Below are 19,438 nucleotides of genomic sequence, written 5' to 3' on the forward strand. Positions count from 1 at the left end.
GGCATTACAATTTTTCCACCCGAAACTGCGATACCGATGAAGATTCTGGGGCTGAAGATGTAGTACCAAATAATTTACCCGGAGTGCAACTAAGGGCCCCGGCGGAAATTGAATTTGACGTAGAAGGTGAAGACGACTGGGACAGTGATGACGATCTACCACTGTCCACTTTTGTTGAAAGGCGACCTAAACACATAAAGACGTTTGACTATACTCTCAATAAAGATTTAGAGTCTACGTTTATGCAATAGCAATCAGTTCAAACTGCACAAAGCATCGTTCCCCTGGAAATATTTTCAAGCTGTTCTTTGATGAGAACTTGGTAGGAAAAATTGTCAATTTTACCAATATTTATGCTGCAAAAAAACCGCCCCGGTAACGTTACTGCAGACGAGATGTACTGCTTCATAGGGGTGTTACTTGTCAGTGGATATACAACTGTTCCAAGGCGACATATGTATTGGCAAAATTGCAACGATACCCAGAATAAACTTATATTAGCCGCTATTTCCAGAGATAGATTTCAATTCATAATGAGTAATCTTCATTGCAGTGATAATAATTCCCTTGATAAAAAAGACAAGTACTCTAAACTGCGTCCTCTTTTCAAGAACCTAAATAAAAAATTTCATTATGCCCCAGTTGAAGAGAATCACACCTCACACCTGGATGAGGCCGTGATACCGTATTTTGGGAGACATAGCGGTAAGCAATTTATTCGAGGCAAGCCTATAAGGTGGGGGTATAAATTTTGAGTAGATACCCCACGCCTTGGATACATTGTTTATTTTGATCCCTACCAAGGTGCGTCGACAACAATTCCGTACAAATATAAACACCTGGGTTTGGGAGCGTCAGTTGTTCTCCAATATGCAGATGTTTTACAGAAAATGCCTTACCAGCCCTTTCACATATTTTTTTAAAATTTTTTCACATCTTTGTCATTTCTAAAGGAGCTAAAATTGAGGAACATCAAGGCAACTGGTACTATACGTGAAAACCGGATCCCACAATCTCCATGTAGCAATGCGGGAGTTCTGAAGAAAAAGACACGAGGTACATTTGAATGGGGTGTTGCCGATAATGAAATCGCATTATGCAAATGGAATGACAACAGCGTTGTTACTTTAGCTACCAATGCATGTTCAGTTTTGCCAGTAAATAAGGTCAAACGATTTTCACAGGCTGAAAAAAAGCATGTTTATATAGATCAGCCTCAATTGATCAAGGCATACAACGAAAATATGGGAGGTGTAGACCGTAGTGACCAAAACATAAGCCAATATAGAGTTTCAGTACGAGGTAAAAAGTGGTATTTTCCGTTATTTTTCCACTGCGTAGACATGGTCTCACAAAACTCGTGGCAACTCCATAGGAATAATGGTGGTACTCTTGACCAACTTCAGTTTAGAAGGGACCTAGGGACACAGCTGCTCGAAACGTACAGGAAAACAACTAAGAGAGGACCTTCGAAATTGCCAAAAACTGCATTCCAATTCTCACGTTACAATAGACTAGATCATTTAGTTATATATCACGAGAATCAGCGGAAATGTGGTGTGTGCCACAAAAAAGCAAATTTTGTGTGCCAAAAATGTGAAGTTGGTCTTCACCCAAAAAACTGTTTTGTGGACTATCATACAAATTAGTTTTTAAGTTCAAGTTTTAAGTATTTTGCTAAGCATTTTGTAAGATATATAAACATATTTTTAGGTCTTTACTTATTTTTTTAATAGTAGGCCTTTATCCTACCGTCCTTTTAAAAGGACCGCCGTTTTTTCCAGAACTGGAAATTGAAGAAAAAAATCATGATTTTTTCTTGACTTATGGGACCTTCTATTGACCGTTTTTAAGAAAAAAATATACAAATTCGGAAAAATATAGTTTCAGGGTCAAATGGGTTAATATTGAACGCTACCTCTGCAATTAGAGCTATGAATAGCTACATATTAATTTATATTTGAGAGCACAAATGGGCAACCACCCACAAGTTGTGTCCACATATTACATAGATTACAAATTAACTATAAATACTAAACAGTTATTATTTTCCATTAAAGAAGATCTTAATCATTCAAATCAAATATCCCACAGTTAGTTTCCTCGGTAGTTTAATAATTTTTAATCAAATAACTTCGTTCTAGTCACTGTTAAAATATTGAGGTTTAAAAATAATAACATCAAAAACTATAACATATTGTCAAATAATTCGAAAACTATAAATTATTAAGATAGATAATCTTACGTTTAACAAACTTACTTTTATTTTTAATCCCAAGTTCCTAAGTACAATAAAACTATATTTTTTTCCATTTTTATAATTTGAGGGTTTCCATAAAAAAAATGATAATTCGATTTTTGTAGTTCTTTTTTAACCTCCCTCTATTACTATTCATCAAATATTATGCAAATACTAGTAAAGTTAATCCTCTTCTTAAAAATATCAATCACAACTATGATCTTTTGGCCCCCTGCAAAGGTTATCTTTGAGATAAAATTTAAAATATCTCAATATTCATTTGACAATATCATAAATAAAATGTGTGTAGATTTTCACAAAAAATCTAAAAATGCAATAGTATGGTGTTCCTGTTTAACTTAAAGAAGTTGACATCTACTTGCGGTAAAAGCGGCAATGTCAAAACTATAAGTTAAAGAAGACTATAAGTTATTGAAGACTAGGGATAAATTTTAAAAAAATCTTAGAACATTGAAAGGCTAGAATTAGCATTGCGGTGGAATTAGCACAGGCAGTTTGTTTCCTGGCAACATCTCTGATGCAATGATTCCAAATGCTTATGTATAAAAATTTGAAAGTTACAAATTTGTCACTTATTTTGACAGGCGTAAAACAATACTACTGTTCTTCTTTAATAAAATATGAAGCATGTTCTTTAATAACATATGATAAGAAGACTCTATAAAGAAGTCAACATTCAAAGTTAATTGAATGTAGATAAGATAAGAAAAAGGCAACAAGTCGCAACGGCGCTCGATCGCATTGTTGATTGCACTCACACAAGTAATTTACCAGTGATGTCGCAAAAAAATATTTATTATTAATAGATTATGCTTTAAATTATGAACAATATTACCGCTTATGAACTCTTTATGCATTTTTTAACGTACTTAGAGTAAAGGTACTTATCTAATAAAAATAAAGAAATTAAATATTTTATAATTACTATAGATTTCTTAATAAGTTTTTATTATTCTACGTTTATGACGATGGTTGTTCTTTGATATGATGTTATGACAATATCGGTATTTACTTGTGACAAGATTAGTTTAAATCGCCTTTTTTCCATGGTCTAAGTTTATTAACAGTTTTAAATCATTTTAAGTTACAGTTCACAAAAACATTGAAATGGCTCAACCTTTTTCCTTTTTCATCCAGGAACTAAAGGAAAAACACAGTACTTTACAAATGCCGAATGTAAACTCAAAGCCGTTTGTCAAGATGACGTTTCGCAAGATGACATCAGCTTGTTTCCTGCGGTCTTGCCATTTCAACTTTAATTTTTTTGAAGCGGTTTTAGGAATAAGAATGTTAATTTTTGTTTTATTTTAAAGATGTTATTTTTCTGCTTAGAATAACATATATCTATTTCTACTTTCTATTTTTAATCCAAAACTTAACATCAATAAGTTAAATTAACATTATTATAGGTGTTGATATACAGGGTGTCCCGTATCGTTATGTTTAAATATTGAGGGCATGAAGTACGCTTCATTTTAAGTAAAAAAAGGCAAAACTTAAAGGTCCCTTTTTATTTCTTTCAAAGTTACACGCCCATGAATGTTATTAGAAGATAATACTAAAAATTTATTTGTAAAGTAAATAAAAAATGATTTTATTAAAAAAAAGGTTATTTGATAATATTTTCAAATTGTCCACCTCCTTGTTGAATGCAAGCTTGTGCCCGTAAGCCAACAGATGACGTAGTTATCCGTATTTGACCCCTGTTTTAATCTTATTTATTCAGCAGCTTGCTGAATACGGTCCAATAACTCTTTCCTTGTATTTGAAACTTGCGCATAGACGAAATCTTTCACGTACCCTCATAAATAAAAATCAAGGGGATTATGATCGGGTGATCTAGGTGGCCAGACAACAGGACCACCTCGACCAATCCATCTTGGATAGTTGACCGTAACACAGTTTCGGATAGCAATTCCGAAATGCGGTGGAGCCCCATCCATTTGGAACCACATCTGTATACGAATATTTAATGGGAGATCCTCCAAAAGCCCTTGCAGTTCTTCCATAAGGAACTGAAGGTAACTGTCCGCATTCAATCTTGCAGAAAACAGAACAGGACCAATCAACAAGTCATCGATTAAAGCAGCCCAAACGTTAACAGAAAATTAATGTTGAAAATTACAAGGACGTACAGCTTTTGGATTTTCTGATTCCCACCTATGCAGGTTTCTCAGATTTGTAATACCACGCCTTGTAAATGTCGCTTCATTTGTCCACAGGACTGTTCTGCAGAAGTGAAAATTAATTTGTTTAATTTTTTTTAACTTGTATAGAGATTCGACGTACACTAGTTGATCGTTGATCCAAATCTGCTGGCAATTTCACTCCTCGATAAAAAAAAATTATCACGCAGTCCGCATTCCCGAAATTGTCTGTGTACTTCCAAAAATGTTCTGTAATGAGGAATGCGCCTATTTGGAAACCGATGTTCATATTCGATAAAGCACGGCGCCCACTGAATCGGCATCGACCGTCTCGGCACAGTCGGTACAATCAGCCGGATTTGCTTCACATATATTTAAATGGGGCCGTGCGCACTGAATCCGTTCGGTACGTTCAGTCGGTTCGGTTTTCTCCGGCGACGATCTCATATCGTATGAAGGACAACTTTTGCCGATTGTACCGAAAGCCTGCGACTATTTTAGCATTTTTTCGCATAGAGTGAGGAACTGTTTCAAAGAATTTTAAAAACTGTTGATTTGATAAATATTTGTCAAACGAAATTTTAATCGAAGCTGTTCGCAGTTTTAGAATATTGTATGATAAACAAAACACATATTATCATGATAATTTAAGGAAAGAAAACGCTTGGGAGGAGGTATCCAAATTAACTGGATGTGCTGGTAAGTGTCATTTATTATATCTTAAATCGGTGTTTTCGTTATTTACTGTTTATTAAGTTGGCATCATCAGGAGATTTTAAAATGCAGCTTTAATTATCTGAGGATGCCAACTTAGTCGGCGAAATGTGCGAGTGTGAAAGTTCTCGTTTTGGTGTTAAGTGGTGTACAAGTCTTGCTTTGAATAAAATTTATGTTTTTAGAAAAATACATAAAAAAGACAGTTTATTATATAGTTTCAAATGCACGTTGGAATGTTATAATTTATTTTATTTGACTCTATACAGGATGTCCCACAACGAATGCCGACTTTTTATATCTCGAAAAGTAGAGTTCAGAAGTTTTTAAAATTTGACAGTATACCAACGTTGAGGCGCAATTCAGCTAAAACAATTTTGAGATGGCGCAAAAACCAGTTCTTTTACTGATACAACCATCCTCTTTAAATTATTTTCTAAATAGTGGGATATAAAAAAATTAAGAGGGCGGCATGACACTATACAAAATCACCCTGAACATATTTTGGTAATTTTTACAAAACTATAAAGTAAAACTTGGTTTTAGATTTGGGTTAAATGTTGGTAACAATTAAGTGAAAATCTCACTTTGTACCATATGTCTTTCAAAATTTTGTGAGCGATTTATTAATAAACCAAAATCCGCAAAATACACTGAATCGTACCTGTCGCGACTAACGGCTGGTCGGAACTCAAAGATATTTTATATAAAAAATTCAGGCAAAAAGTAAACGATAAATGCTTATTTAAATTTTTTTATAGCATTAAATATTGTGTTTAGTAGATATGGTGGAATTGTTCTGCTTTTATAAATTCCGAATTCCGATGTGTATTTTTTCGAGTCCAAATATTGATGGCCCCAACTATACCTATATATTTATGTTATCCGCTCCGCGTTTTTCACATAATGTTGGATGGAGATCATCTCTTAACAATTAGAAAAAAAAATTAGTTGACATTTATGACATATGAAAATTATGAGATTTTTTGTTAGACTTAAACTCGATTGAAGTAAAATACATCGAAATGATGTGATGTTTATATTATACTGTATTAAAAAATCTCCAACCGTATCCAGAGGGTTTTTCTAAATTTTGTTGTTTTTTTTTCGAAAATTTGTCTCTTGTCTCTTGTTTCCCAAGTTTCAGAATTTTCAAAAGTTCATAGAATTTGGACGCAGACATTCTAAAATATTTAAAAAACATTGCTTCGTCCTCCAGCAAATCATAAAATAGATTATGATATTCTTCGAAATCTCTTCTTTTCAAATAAATATGATGCACCCAAAATCTTCTACGCTTTTCTACCACTTCTACTTCAGCACAGGCTACTGCAATCATAACATCCTCTTCAGAATCTGAGGAACTGCTCTTTTTTTTTTAAAAACGCTTAAACGGGAGCTTAATCACAATACTTTTATATGCTCGAATAGTCGAACCACTTTTAAACGTCGTCATCTCTTCGTTCTGCCGATTGTATGAGCGCTAGTTACCGACTGAACGGACCCAACGTGCCGAACCGACCGAGCCGATCCGATTCAGTGGGCGCCCTCCTTTACTGCTTGACGAGCACTGCGGTTACAGTAGCCATACACAAAATGCATATCTGCGTACTCTTGTGAAGAAAATCGGTAGGGCATTTTGAAAAGATACCGTCACTCACCAAGAAACCAGGAATAACTAACTACCTTGTTTATCATAAAACAATTTCGTTGGTATTTATTGTCATCTCCGAAAAATAATAAAGTAGTTTTTATTTACTCTATGAGTTTATTTTTAGTATACCCTCTAATAACATTCATGGGCGAGTTATTAGAGGGTATAGAACTTAGAAACAAATATAAATGAACCTACAAGTCTTGCGTTTTTTTTTAACTTAAAATGAAGCGTACTTTATGCCCTCAAAATTTGAACATAAGTATACGGGACACCTCCAATAGCTCAAAATTTTCTCTTTTGAAAATGCGTGTAAATTTGACAACAGAGAATCGACGAATGTTTAGTTTGTTAAACAAAACCCCCCTCTTGCCCCTGTGCACATGTTGAACTCAAACAAAATTGTTGTTTAATAATTCTAGCCTTTCAATGTTCTAAGAAAAAAATTAAATAGGCACTAACCATTTACTTCTGATTTATTCTCTTCTGAATGGAGTTCATTTTGAAAAGCGGGTGCATCTACAACTGCCCTAAATCTTTTGCAACCTTTTTCTTTTTTTTGTTGCTGTTCTGTTGAGTCTGGACCGTGTTTTAATAAGTGATGTTCATATCTACCTTGTTGTATAGTTGAAAAGCTGCAATAGGGACAGTTGTACGTATCTTGACGACCTATGAGAAAAATGCAATATTTGCAAATTGAATATGATTAAAAAAGAAATGTTTTGCCTGGTCTAGCATGGTTTTTCTCATGCCTTCTCCAGTTTTCCCTATAACGGGTCTCAAAGTCACAAAATGTGCATTTAAAATACTCGATCGCGCTATGATTGCCGCTATGCATATATAAAGTGTGCATCCTAATACTTCTTTCATAAAGTGTGCAAAAATCGCAAATGTCACACTTGTAAGTTTCCACTTCTTCCTTTTTCATATGTAACTTAAGGTGGCTTCTGAGCGATGCCTTGTAAAAGGTCTTATGAGAGCAATGCTACAAACAGTTCCATTGTTATTAGGTTCTTCATTCAAATATTACTAAACTATTTACCTGGCATTGATAGATCTTTATTTTTCCAGGGTCCTTGTGTCGTAATACATGAGTGTTAAAATTTGTCTTGTGGATTGTTTTAAAGTCACAGTCAGTACATTCAAATACCTCTGTACGCCCCTTCATGTGGGTTTTAAGGTGCCTTACTATATTTACTCTAAAATAAACTTAATCAAACAGGATCATAGCAAAAATGCGCTAAACTTACCTATATCTAGTTTCAAATGGGCAATGGTAACACTTATATTCTTCTTCACACTTCTGACTATCTAAAACATTGTGAATCATCTCCATGTGCACTCTGTAACTTCTTCTGTAAAACGTTTGAAAGTCGCATATGTGGCATATAAAGGAACTCCTTTCATCTGGAGCCAAATGAGTTTTCTTGTGCCTACTTAGATTTTCTCGGTAGTTGCTTGCATAGGAACATTGATTACATCTATAATTTAAATTTTAATTATTCTGGCAACCTCTCTTTAAATGACTTACTGATAGACTTTTTTATCCCCATCGCCTAAATGAAGAACTTTGACATGCACCCTAAAATGCCGCTCGTAGTAAGTCTCAAAGTTGCAATAACCACATCTGAAAGTCTCCAGTTGTTCTGGGTTGTGTAATTTGATGTGTCTTTTGAGGCTCACTTTGTGTCTTGACTTAAAATCGCATAGAGGACATTTAAACATACGGCCAGAGATTGGACAGTTAAAAGGTTCTATATTGTCAAGTAAAATACTACAAAAAGAATTTTAATTTTTTATTCTAGTTTTATCAAATCCATTATTACTTTATATCATTCTGGTTGAGTTTTTGATTATTTATTTCAGATGAATAAGAAAGGTCGTCTTGAGGTTCTTTTTTCAGTTCTTCTGAGATACCTACTTGACCACTTAATGCACTGAAAAATTTTAATAATAAAATTAGAAATAGACTCTTTTTAAATAAATACTTAAGTAAAGAAAATCATTATATTAATTCTCATATATTCTGTGATACCAAGAAACTTAGATTGCAGTATTTGTGTATGGTATCTTTTTATTAGATATGTAATTTGAGGTCTAAAGTTAAGCATTAGAAAAAGTTCTCCTCTTAAAACTAAATTTATTAATATATGATTACAACAACTTAAAATAGAAACTTCTCTATTATTTGAATAACTGTCGCATCACTGAAAAAAATAACACATGCTTTTTAATTAAAATAAGACCGTGATAATGAACAAGAGTGCCTTTTCTTTAGTTTAAGGTTTAAACTATCCATATTTATTATTTCAGAGTCTTTATCATACAGGGTGTTAAAAATGTAAGCATTATACTGTACAACCTAGTCCGCCCCTGGTAAAATAAACAAGGTAAATATGTTTTCAGGACTCTGTTTTAAGAGGTCCTTAGTAGTGTTAATCACGTAAAATGTCTATTAAATTATACCAAGTACTTAAAAATGTATTCAAGAAGATTTATTCGTCTTTAGAGAGGGCGTATAGGAAAAAGTTCCATGTTATTTTTTTATTTTTTACCTGAATCTGAGAGATTTCCCACATTTTTTCCGGGACACCCTGTATATACAGTGTGACCCATTTGTTTTCGGGTCACCCTGATAAAAAGTTTATTTTTGGTGCGATTTTGCTCGGTTTTTTTTTTAATGTTAGGTCCAGAAAAACTGCATTATTATAACAAAAAAAAATTCTGCCATGCAAATTCCAAGGCCTACTAATGTCAGTTTTTAAGGGCCAAATTTTAAGAAACCATGCTAGGCATTTTTTTAGCAAAAAATTGTGCACACCACTGGATTCGGCATCCCCCAAAACGGCCTTATACCAAATTTCACCAAAAAATATTAAATAATAACAATTTTATGATTAAAAAAAAATGCGCTTTACTTCTAAATTGTCTCTAAAAATTATTGAACTGTTGAACTCTATTGTGTCTAAAAATTATTGAAATATTGAATCGTCACATTTGACATCTGACTGTCAAAAGTGGTAATAGAACGTGTTTAGATAGTATTAGTAATCATTGAAAATTTAAATTTAAGAGAAAAAATTGAAATTGTTCGTGTTGTTGGTGGTAACACGCGTTCGATGAGAGAAGCTGCCAGAGAATTTAATATTAGGCATCCTGATAGACCAGTAAGTCTAACTACTGTGCAACGTGTTAATAAAATTTTCAATGAAACAGGATCTGTTTCGAAAAATCTACTTAAAAATAGACATAATGGACACCGTGGGCTCAGAAGAAATGAAAATTACATTTTGGAATATTTTAACGGCAATCCTCGAAGTAGTGTCAGAACGGCTAGTTTGGTCCTTAGCATCCCCAGAGAAAGTATAAGAAGATGTTTGCAAAAAAATAACATAAAAGCATTTAAGCTAAAATTTTTGCACACCTTAGAGGATGGTGACCAGGCAAGAAGATTTGAGTTTTGCTATTGGCTTCAGGGAGAATATTTAAACAACAGAAACTTTCTAGATGAAATCCTTTTTAGCGATGAAGCCACTTTTACCACAAATGGCGTAGTCTCCAGTCAAAATTGCCGCCACTGGTCCGTGCAGAATCCAGAATTTATAATAAATGCAAGGAGACAGTATTCGCAAAAAATTAACGTTTGGTGTGGAATACTAAGCGACAAAATTATTGGCCCTTTTTTCTTTAATGGTAATTTTAATACAATTGAATTTTTTAATTTTCTTGAGAATGAGTTTTCGAACGCATTAGAAGATTTACCCTTAAGATATCACCTTAATTTGATGTTTCAATTGGATGGTTGTCCTGTCCATAATGCTTGTTTAGTAAGAGACTGGTCAAATCAACATTTTGAAAACTGTTGGATAGGACGAAACAGTCCTTTCGTTGAGTGGCCACCGAGATCCCCTGATTTAACGCCACTCGATTTTTTTCTATGGGGCTTACTTAAAGAAAAAGTATACAAATCAAGACCTCAAAATTTAGAAGATCTGCAAGTCAAAATAATCCAGGTTTGTTCAGAATTTACTCCAGAGCAAGTCCGTAAAGTTCTTTCAAATGTAGGCAAAAGGAATGTAAAATGCATAGAAAACAATGGTGGATTAGTAGAAATTTCAAAAATTTAGTAGCGGTTAATTTTTTTGTTTGTTGTTTTTTATTTTATTTGTATTTATTTTTGTTAGTTTATTGTTTGTTTTTATTTGTATTTAGTTTGGAATTGTTATTTGCTTGTATTATCTTTGTTCAATTTGTTTTTTTCATGGCTATTTACACATTTTTAAATGTAAATAAATGCATAATTTCCCTTTTTATTTTTTGTTATAAAATTGTTATTACTTAATATTTTTTGGAGAATTTGGTATAAGGCCGTTTTGGGGGATGGCGAATCTAGTAGTGTGCACAATTTTTTGCTAAATAAATGCCTAGCATGGTTTCTTAAAATTTGGCACTTAAAAACTGACATTAGTAGGCCTTGGAATTTGCATGGTAGATTTTTTTTTTGTTATAATGATGCAGTTTTTCTGGACCTAACATTTAGAGAAAACCCGAGCAAAATCGCACCAAAAATAAACTTTTTATTAGGGTGACCCTAAAACAAATGGGTCACACTGTATAATATACAACGAAATCAAGATAAAGAGGGCCAGTATAGGAATCTCCCTAACCATGAGAAATAAAAAGTTGGTTAAATAGGAAAAGTTTAGCGGTTTAAAAATTTTTATATTTTCTGCTTTGAGTTTATTACAAAAAATTTTTGAAAATAAATGACACTTTCTCAAAACCACTCTTTCCCTCTTTAAGATGCCGTTAGTACATTTTAGATCCGACGTTTCGTCTTTTCACCATAATCAACTTTTTTTTTTAATACGGACCTGGTTTTTTGATATCAAATATTAAAAGTGCTTTTAATTCAATTCCAACAAATTTGGAATAATAATATTATTGAAAAAAAATCAATCTAAGGGCTACTCATTACAACTAATTTAATGCTAGCTAATAAATCAATTCAACAACGTTAACAAACAATAATAACAAATAACCAATAAAAAGTTAAGAAAAAAGTACAAAATAAGGCTTCAAAATGGCGTCCGCCGCCGAATTGTCTACAGGGTGTTCTTTTGAAAACTTCCCACCACGGATTTATCAAAAACCACTGTTTAAAAAACGCCGAAATACGTCAAAAGGTTTGTAAAGGGGGACAACTTTCTAACCTAAAATTACTTCACCTCCTTTCACCCTCTGCCCCCCAGGGTCATCCCCTTAAAAATTTTAAACGGCAAGGGGTATCAAGTAATAGCTTGTTTAAAAGGTCTTTCGAAGTCTTTTATTTTGATGTTTGATTTTTTTAAATCGGTCGATTCGTTTTCGAGAAAATTAGAAAAATCTTTGTTTATCTTAATTTATTCAGATAGAAAACAAAAACATGAAAATATCAGTTTTTATTTCAATAAGTGTTCAAAATGTTGCCCCTTAGGGTTTGCCAAATCTACAATTCGTTTATAATTTAAAACGGAAACTACCAACATAAACAGCAATTCCGAAGATTAGACGTGGAAAAAACTAAATAACCTGATTTTTTTTCCGCATTCTTTTCATCAACACAGATATCCTGGGCGAACTGTATTTATTGTTATACCTGCTTAGTTATTTATAGTTGCTAAGGAAAATAAAGAATTTATTTTGCCGTCAGTTACATTTGTGACAGTCTTGGAATAGTGAAAATTTATTTGTTGAATTGAAGATTTTACTTCCAAAATGGTTTGTTTACACACTAGCCGAAAGAGTGGACATTATTCTAATTTATGGTGCCCAAAATCAATGTGCTCGGCAAACTGCCGTCACGTTTAACGCCAGACATCCGGAGAAAATAACTTCGCATAGGTATGTTTTGGACCTTGTTACTAAGTTTACTGAAACTGGATCTGTTGCAAATAAAAAACGTGATCATCGGCGAATTTTGGATGAAGCCGCTCAAGTTGAAGTTTTGGGTCATTTTGGAATAAATCCTAATACTTCATTACGCAAAATTATTGCTGTCACTGGTATTCCATTAGGCTCTGTTCATACAGTTACCAAACTTCATAAATTTTATCCATTCAAAATGAAAATATTGCAAGAGTTAACCGAAGACGATTTCGATAGGCGAGTTGAGTTTTGTGAAAAAATTACTGAAGTGATTAATGATAATACTATTCATGTAAAGAATATCTGCTTCAGTGATGAATGCACATTTCATCTAAATGGATTTGTAAAGGTTGATAAGCATAACTGTAGATATTGGGGCAATGAAAATCCTCATGCATTTGTAGAAGGGCATACCCAGTACCCTCAAAAAATTAATGTATGGGCAGGCATTTTAGGAAATAAAGTGATTGGGCCATTATTTATTAACGGAAATTTAAATGGAGATATTTATTTGGACATGTTGGAAAATACCATCAATCCGCTTATCACTGAATCCATTGAAAACCAAATCGATGATGATGGAAACCCTATACTTGATGAGGCTGAAATATATTTCTAGCAAGACGGCGTTCCTCCTCACTATGTTCTTCCCGTTCGGCAATGACGGCTAGACGACGAGTTTCCTGATAAATGGATAGGGCGAAGGGGGCCTATAGAATGGCCTGCTAGTTCTCCTGATATAACGCCGTTAGACTTTTTTCTATGGGGTCATTTGAAATCTATTGTGTTTACTCCCCAACCTGAAAGTTTGGATGAACTTCGTCAACGCATCATCGACAGCTGCCATGATATCCCACATGCTTTTGAAAATGTCCGTCAGAAATTTGAACATTGCCTATATCATTGTTTGGCCAAAAACGGGCAACATTTTGAACACTTATTGAAATAAAAACTGATATTTTCATGTTTTTGTTTTCTATCTGAACAAATTAAGATAAACAAAGATTTTTCTAATTTTCTCGAAAACGAATCGACCTATTTAAAAAAATCAAACGTCAAAATAAAGGACTTTAAAAGACCTTTTAAACAAGCTATTACTCGATACCCCTTGCCATTTAAAATTTGTAAGAGGATGACCCTGGTGGAAAATGAGTGAAAGGGGGTGAAGTAATTTTAAGTTAGAAAGTTGTCCCCCCTGACAAACCTTTTGACGTATTTCGGCGTTTTTTTTTAAACAGTGGTTTTCGATAAATCCGTGGTGGGAAATTTTCAAATGAACACCCTGTATATATCATATATGTTAATATTTGCTCTACTTATCTTTGGTTTAGTTAAATGTGATAATTACAGATATTACTTCGAAGCTAACTTGCCTAACTTTGGAAAAATTATTAATATCGCTATAACTTTGTTATTTTTAGGTTTAGACTCTTAGTTTATGTAAAAATTGATTTTGATTTATGTAAAAATATATAGGGAATTCCATTTAACTAGAATACATTTTTCACATTTTCTCGAAAACGCGATGTTCATTTTTTTTCTGTTTACAACATTTTAATCAACAGAAAAAATCCTACTAGTTTGCTAATTTAACCGACCCTGTATCTTAAATACCAACAAAGATACCAATAGCGTTGATTGAATATTTGGGAAGATACGCAACCTTATGGGCTAAAACGTGACCGCAAATATGCGTGAAAAATAGATGGCGATTCTCTCCAGTATGCGCGAAAATAATTTCGTCCGTCGCTTCTCATTAGTAATCGGCCGATCATCCGAGTCGTGTGGGAGAGTTTTTGCACAGGTTCGTGTTTGCCGTATTGCAATTTGGTAGTTGTTAAAAAATTTTCTTGGATATCATAATCACAAATAGATAGATATATGTAAATGTGTTTAGTTTGTGAGACGATGGCTTCTTTAGGCAAAATTAATCAGTGTGCGTATATTAATTAAGACTTTGATTTATAACAACCTAATATGGGAATCTCAAAATCTTATTAGAAAATCTTTAAAAAAATCTAATTATAAACCTCACAGAAAATTATCTATTTTATCTACAAAAATCAATCCGAACTCTTAAAAATACTGTCTCTTCATGTCTATGAGAGCCATTTTCTCTTTTTCTTTTTTTTACTTTAAGAAAATTTTAAATCAATATATTATGTTTATGGTCTTTAGTGTTTTAAGTATTTTCAATAATTGTTTTCATGATGAAATTCATTCATGAAAAAGATAAAAATAAAGCCTAAAAAGCCTTTAAAGTTATTGAGAAACTGGTTATAGTACGAATGGTAGCTTTCCTAATTAAAAAAAATAACATATTAAATGAATGTCGAGTAATGTTTTCATTCCTGGAGAGATTATATTTGAGCTTGAAGAGCTGCAGCGGTATTCTGCGACTTCTCTAAACACTTTGACTGTGTCAACCATGGAATATTGCTCGGTAAGCTTTCTAGATATGGGTTTAGGGGAGTTGCTCTAGAATGGTTAAAATTTTGTTTTGTTAGACAGAAAAAAGTTTGTTTGGCCAAATGGCAGTTTGTCTGAACTTTGTGTAGTAAGCAGGGTTCTTTTCTCGGTCCTATTTTATTTCTATTGTATATAAATGACCTGGGGTCGCTCCAGATAAGAGGATTCTTCACTATTTTTGCAGATGACACCACTATCTTATGGACAATAATAAAAGCACATTAACCTAGAACAATTTCTAAAGATTTATTAATGATTAAACAGTGGTTTGATGCTAATTTGATGTCTTTAAACATAGATAAGTCTAAATTGTTAAGTTTTTATGCTCAGAGCAGTTCATGATTCACAACAAAGAATTGGAAGTGAATAATTTTAATAGATTTCTTGGAATTGTTATCGATCATAAACCTAAGTTTTATGGAGATATGTCAGGAGGCAAAAACTGGCTAGACGATGTTATGCTGTTAGAATGGTTTTAAATGAACTGAGATTGATATTTTTTTTGTCGAAAGTTGGAACTTACTTTCATACAAAAATACCTACAGTATGGAATAACATTTTGGAGTTGCATTAGTAAACGGCTTTTTGACTCGATGTTTGTTTTTAAAAAACAAGCCATTAAATATATGTATCATAAATCTCCACAGGACATGCAGACCCCTATTTAAAGATACTTTCCTTGTGTTGCTTGTTTATTGTTGAGTCTGCTTGACTAATATACAAAAAATATAAATTGTATCTTCAAAATAATGGCTCCTTAAAACATTATAATATCAGAAAAAAATACAATATTCCAATGCCCATCCCGAAAAGTGAACTAAGAATTCTCTTATTTACTTGAGCATAAAAATTTTTAATCATTTTCCAAATGTCATAAAAGTCTCCTCGCTTTAAAAAGTCCTTAACGAAACTTCTTAAAAGCAAATATTTTTATAGCATTAGAATTTTTTGAAGATAGTTAGGAATAGGCCAATAGTATATAATTAGTTTTTAGTAAAGATGTAAAAGTTAGAATTTGTGATGTTACTCTAAAAAAATTTTAAGTCGTCTTGCTTTGAAATTGAAAATACATTTTGTGTTTATACTAGTATGTTGAACCCACTATTGTGTATTGTTTTTAAATTATGTGTTAGTAATATGTCGATTAATGTGCCTATTTTATATCATAAAAGTACCATGTCAACAAGTAGGTACCATGTATTTATGAATAAAGTATGTTTTGAATTTTTTGAAATTCGAAATTGTATTTAAAAGAGAGAGAGGTATATAATATTTAATAGGGATGATTCCAACTACTAGCTAGAAATTACCTCATTGATAAAGTAATTAAAAGGGTTATTCAAAACCGCAAGTGGCCAACATGGCGTCGACAAGAAGAAACAAAGTTGATTATGACTCTCTAAAGAAGGAATGTCGTATTTAAAAGTTAAAGATGTTAACTTGTAAATGAGAGAAAGTGTTTACAACAATGTATAAATGATTTTATTTTATATTTTCAAATAACGCCAGAAAAAAATAAAAAAACCATTTTGCCAAATTTCACCTTTTTCCTGAATATTAGGAAGTATTTGGCATTTTTCCAATTTTTAGATTGCATTTATTCAATCATTGCATTTATATTGCGCAACTTTCGCCTAATTAAACCATTTACTGCTCATCCTTATTTTGGACATCCTGTATAATCGCGATGAGACCCTTCATACTGTTAAACAAAATATTTGTTTTTTTTCTTATTAACTTTTTCTAGTTTTAAGAGTTAGTAATTAAGTGTTTGCCTGTATTGCAAATTAAAATGTGGCCTATTTTCTATATTTTATAGTGTTGTTACACCCTTATTCAAAACCTTTTAAATTTTGCGATTTTATTTTTATATTAATTTCAGTTAAAGGTATCTATTTTTCAATATTTTTGTCCAAAAAAAGTGTACTTCACAGATCTCACTACCCTACACAGTTTTTGAGATATTGGCTGGTTTCACAAACCCGTATTGTCAAAAATCACATTACGGGCTACTTTTTGCAATAAATTATTCACTCTAAAAAACTTATATATTTACTTATAGATATTAAATCTTTAATTATTTAATTTACTCTTTATATTTACGTGAAACCTACCTATATTATCACCTTTATTTAATATTTTTGTTAATTTTCTAATTAATAAATAAAAGCTTATTGAATTTTTCTTTTGTTTTTATTTATTTATTTTTGTCTCAAAAAAGGATTTTGGTAAGTAATTTATTATTTGTTAATAAAATTTAAGTTGTAAGAGATAGCACCTTCCAATACATTACTTGACCACCACATTTATCTAGTTATTTATGCGAGATCACAGCGCATTTAAATATCGGCAATAACAAAATAAATAAAAGCGCTGTTATCATCATCGCCCTTGTCTTAAAAAAATAACAAAACGGCCGGGCGCCCAAAGATTCCCGCGTCGTTAAACTGCAAATGGTCAATATAGCGCCGACAAAGAAAAACAAAGTTGATGATGGCTCTTTAAAGACAGAACGTCGTATTTTAAATTTAAAGGTGCCATCGTATAGGCGAGAAAAAGTGGTCACAATAATTTATTCATACTTAATTTATTCATTAAATACTTTTGTCATATATTTTGAAATAACGCCAGAAAAAAAATAAAATGATTTTGCCAAATTTCAGTTTTTTGCAAAATTTAGGAAGTATTTAGATTTTATTATAAAAGGACACTATATTGCTCAACTTTCCTCTAATTGACCACCTCTATTGACGTCCTGTATAACCGTGATGCGGGGTCTTTAAACAAAATGTTTTTTTTTTTGTTACTAGGTATCTTTTTATAGTTTTAAGTATAGTTGTAACAACTGGTAATTGAGAATTTTCCTGTGTCGCTTAAAACTTAAAATGTGGCCTATTTTCTATTTCTATTAACATCCTCACTCACAACCCCTTACTTTACAGATCTCACTAGGCTGCACAATTTTTCAGATATTGAATCACATGACAAAATGGGTTGCTTTTTACAAAAAATTATTGATCAAGAAGTTATATTACCATCGGTATTAAGTCTTATGAATTATTTAAATTATTCTTTATAATATTTACGTGAAACCTACTTATATCTTAAAATTTGTTCCACATATTTTTTGTATATTAGTTTTTAGTTAATTAAGTGCAACGGGCTTTTTATTTAAAAACTTGACCCTCTTGAACACAAAATGAAGGAAACATAATGTTTGTTGGAATTATAACTTGTATTAAACTTTTTTGGTAATTTTGTAAAAATAGCTTTTTATATATATTTTTGTATTAATTTTTGTCTCAAAAACATATTTTGGTAAGTAATTATTTGTTTATAAAATTTAACTTTTAAGAAATTTCAATATGCCTCCACCCTTAAGTATATCACTTATCACTTGACCACTACATAAATGACACTGTGTTGTATGTTCAAAAAAAATAATAAAAACATAGTTGGCAGCATCATCCCATATCTTAAAAAAATACCCAACACGGCCGCGTAACCGGAGATTCCATCGTCGTTGAAAACCTGACTCAAAGAAGCCAAAAGCCAGGTCCACGCAGCTAAAATAAATCGTTCCTAGATTTGACGCTTTGCGGCAGCACCACACGGTGCACGAAACTGAACGGCAATCCGATAGTCGACCGGGTACACTTTTTAACACAGGATTGCGTATCTTCCCAAATATTCAATCAACGCCAATAGTGCCGGGACTGCCGGGTTAATAGTAGGCACCCTGTACAAGGTATATAACTAATTATCATTAAACAAAAAATTAATGGCGCATTTCTTGGAAGAAAAGTATAAAAAGTATCTTGGAAGAAAGTATAAAAAAAATTATTCATTATTCGGTATAAGAAGCAATTTCATTAATAAGTCAAACTCCAAATGGGTATTTTAATAAGGCATGGAGAGGGTGAACTGAACTGTCAAAATACTTACATTTTTTACCTAGAAAAAAAACAATTTCACCTCTAAAATCCACTCGTTTTATCTGAACTATTTCTAAGAAACATTTTTTATAACTATTTTCTGCATATAGTTCATATCATATATAAATTATGAAACTCAAAATCAGTGAAAGTTTGATCAGAAGTTGTAAATAAAAATGTTGTTTTAGAATTATAAATTAAAAACATTATTGAGTTAGTTTCAGAAATTATGCTTTATATGAGAAATGGGGTTAGTCTATAATAACTTGTATAAAAGTTTATTCATTTAAAACTTAAATTTATTAATAAGCAATATTAGTATTTGGATATTAGATAACATTCATCTTTTGTA

The 19,438-nt window shown here is 32.2% G+C and overlaps 1 protein-coding gene across 9 annotated transcripts in view; it reads right to left on the reverse strand.

The window, feature by feature from the left end:
- The window catches only part of LOC126736796 (zinc finger protein 64-like), a 39,993-nt gene that overhangs the window by 12,049 nt on the left and 8,506 nt on the right, over window positions 1-19,438 (reverse strand). For 7 of the 9 annotated variants that reach the window (XR_007660776.1, XR_007660775.1, XR_007660774.1 and 4 more), the window contains exons 2-7: window positions 8,602-8,712; window positions 8,307-8,549; window positions 8,026-8,256; window positions 7,818-7,974; window positions 7,502-7,760; window positions 7,238-7,444 (exon numbers count right to left, since the gene is read on the reverse strand). Coding sequence is in view for 6 of the 9 variants with exons in the window: in XM_050441349.1 (XP_050297306.1) it covers window positions 7,238-7,444; window positions 7,502-7,760; window positions 7,818-7,974; window positions 8,026-8,256; window positions 8,307-8,549; window positions 8,602-8,712 (1,208 nt within the window). In the remaining 3 variants the exon portion in view is untranslated. Of the gene's footprint in view, window positions 1-2,278; window positions 2,472-2,491; window positions 2,645-7,237; window positions 7,445-7,501; window positions 7,761-7,817; window positions 7,975-8,025; window positions 8,257-8,306; window positions 8,550-8,601; window positions 8,713-19,438 lie in introns of those variants that run through there. The other 2 variants (XM_050441350.1, XM_050441351.1) reach the window with 2 other exon arrangements.

Source organism: Anthonomus grandis, chromosome 5 (assembly GCF_022605725.1).
Source record: "Anthonomus grandis grandis chromosome 5, icAntGran1.3, whole genome shotgun sequence".
Classification (NCBI taxonomy): domain Eukaryota; kingdom Metazoa; phylum Arthropoda; class Insecta; order Coleoptera; family Curculionidae; genus Anthonomus; species Anthonomus grandis.